Source organism: Alosa alosa, chromosome 12, assembly GCF_017589495.1.
Source record: "Alosa alosa isolate M-15738 ecotype Scorff River chromosome 12, AALO_Geno_1.1, whole genome shotgun sequence".
Taxonomy (NCBI): Eukaryota; Metazoa; Chordata; class Actinopteri; order Clupeiformes; family Clupeidae; genus Alosa; species Alosa alosa.
In genome coordinates, this window is record NC_063200.1 from 2443549 (window position 1) to 2446200 (window position 2652).

A 2652-nucleotide genomic window follows, 5' to 3' on the forward strand; every position below is an offset into this window, starting at 1 on the left:
TAGTTGAAAAAGTAGACCAGTCTACTAAGAATATTTGTATACAAATGGAACTCTTTAGTTGAAAAAGTAGACCAGTCTACTAAGAATATTTGTATCAAAAAGTAGACCAGTCTACTAAGAATATTTGTATACAAATGGAACTCTTTAGTTGAAAAAAAGTAGACCAGTCTACTAAGAATATTTGTATACAAATGGAACTCTTTAGTTGAAAAAGTAGACCAGTCTACTAAGAATATTTGTATACAAATGGAACTCTTTAGTTGAAAAAGTAGACCAGTCTACTAAGAATATTTGTACACGAATGGAAGGTCAGAACGGTGACACTTGTAGTCTAGGGTGCGGCCGAGAGCTTGGGCTACAGCAGTGTATCTGTCCAGTCTTCTAGAACAGAATGCGGAGAGAATGTCCTATGCTCTGCTCCAATTTTAGATTGTTTTGGACAAGGTTTGGCCACGAGGCCTTCTTCATATCCAATGTTCTTCTGTCCAGTCCTACCTACAATGTGCTTTACATAAACAAAACCAAATAATAATAACAAATAAAATATCCAACATTCTTCTGTCCAGTCCTACCTACAATGTGCTTTACATAAACAAAACCAAATAATAATAACAAATAAAATATCCAACGTTCTTCTGTCCAGTCCTACCTTCTTGTACGCCGAGGACAACGTGGATAGCGGGGGCTCTGGTGCGGATCTCAGAGTAGCTGGTGAAGGAGTCCGTGCTGAAGTGGACCATGGCCTCCCGCTGAAGCTCTGGGGCACTGGCCGGGAAGGTCATCCCCCTGCTGGGGAGCGCCATCGGCGGTCCAAGATGTAGCTTTATCAGGCCATTTGTCTGAGAGACACACACACAGAGACACATGCAGGAAATGAAGACTTTGGAGCAGAACTTTACAGTATGTGCACAAGAGGGTATTCATGTGAGAGATGGACTAAGAGTTAATTCAGTAATATAAGAAAGACAAGCATTTGTCAACTGATAACATTTTCAGTCAGGTACACAGAATCTTTTGAATTGTGATTTATTTTGGGTCTGTTAGGTGAAAGTACATTACATCTGCAATGTTAAGTCTCAATGGCTCCTCTGAACCAAAAGTGGCTAGTTAGCATGTGTTACTCACCGCAAATTGGTTTGCCCCCGATACCTCCCACACAGTGTCTTTGGCGCCTCTCATGAACAACTTGGCATCTTTGGAGACGGCATCCACAAACACATGACTGAAAAAGAAGTAGAAGGAATGTCTTAGAACATACCCAAGCTCTGCTCCGACACCATGCATTGAAATGGAGCTCTGCTCCGACACCATGCATGGAGATTGACCTGAACTTGTGTTTAAAAAAGCTACGTGGAGTGCTCTAGGATTCGCAACACGTTGCCTTGACAACAGCCTCGGACCACACACTTGACTTGCATTGTGTTTCATATAATAATAATGTTTCTTCAGATTCTGTTGATATTTCTGTAATTTAAGAATGCTTAAACAGAAAATTCCACATAGCACCTTTAAAGAGGATTTGTAAAATCCACCATCGCATTTCGCACCACCACAAATTGATAAAAAAGTTAGAGTTGCTGTGTCTCGACGTTGCTTGGCAACCATTCTGATAGAGGAAATATATTTCTTGGCAGAAATTATCTATAAACAAATTGTTACATTTCTTGTTGCTGTGCCTTTATTTTATGAAATTGTGCCAGATATACAGGTAGTAACTGTTTTAGAAAAGCAATAAGCCACTCGAGTTTGTAGCACTCTGTTCGAGTTTGTAGGTTACTCTGATTTTCGAACAGCTGAGGGGGGTTTTAGTAGCTGTTCTACAATCAGTGTAACCCACAGCCACGCAGGGCTTATTGCTTAAATAAACCACACACCTGTACACTATGGCTCTCTAGCCCACCCAGGAGCTCATAGCATATAATACACACAACCCACATGGGAGTCTAGGCACCGCTGGGTCTGGGTGTATGGGCACTATGGGTCTGGGTGTATGGACACTATGGGCACTATGGGTCTGGGTGTATGGACACTATGGACACTATGGGTCTGGGTGTATGGGCGCTATGGGTCTGGGTGTATGGGCACTGTTGTGATGTTGTGTAGATAAAGGTACGATTTTCATTTCATTTAAACTTTAACATTCAGACAAAAGTGTGTATGGCATGACATGACATGACATTGCCCTGTGCGTCATCTTTAACGTTAAGACAAAGGTATGTACGACATGACATATAATGACATTGCCCTGTGCGTCATCTTTAACGTTAAGACAAATGTGTGTACGACATGACATAACATGACATTGCCCTGTGCGTCATCTTTAACATTAAGACAAATGCGTGTATGACATTACATGACATGACATGACATTGCCCTGTGCGTCATCTTTAACGTTAAGACAAAAGTGTGTACGACATGACATGACATGACATTGCCCTGTGCGTCATCTTTAACATTAAGACAAAAGTGTGTGCATGACATGACATGACATTGCCCTGTGTGTCATCTTTAACGTTAAGACAAAAGTGTGTGTGTGCATGACATGACATGACATTGTCCTGTGCGTCATCTTTAACGTTAAGACAAAAGTGTGTGCTTGACATGACATGACATTGCCCTGTGCGTCATCTTTAACGTTAGGACATCGCATGT

At 41.4% G+C, this 2652-nt stretch overlaps 1 protein-coding gene across 1 annotated transcript in view; it reads right to left on the reverse strand.

Moving 5' to 3' along the window:
• Positions 1-355: 355 nt before the first annotated feature.
• LOC125304775 (endoglin-like) overlaps positions 356-2652 on the reverse strand; it is a 51818-nt gene continuing 49521 nt past the window's right edge. Inside the window, exons 7-9 of the mRNA XM_048259274.1 lie at positions 1126-1222; positions 650-839; positions 356-381 (exon numbers count right to left, since the gene is read on the reverse strand). Coding sequence (XP_048115231.1) covers positions 356-381; positions 650-839; positions 1126-1222 — 313 coding nt within the window. The remainder of the gene's footprint in view (positions 382-649; positions 840-1125; positions 1223-2652) is intronic.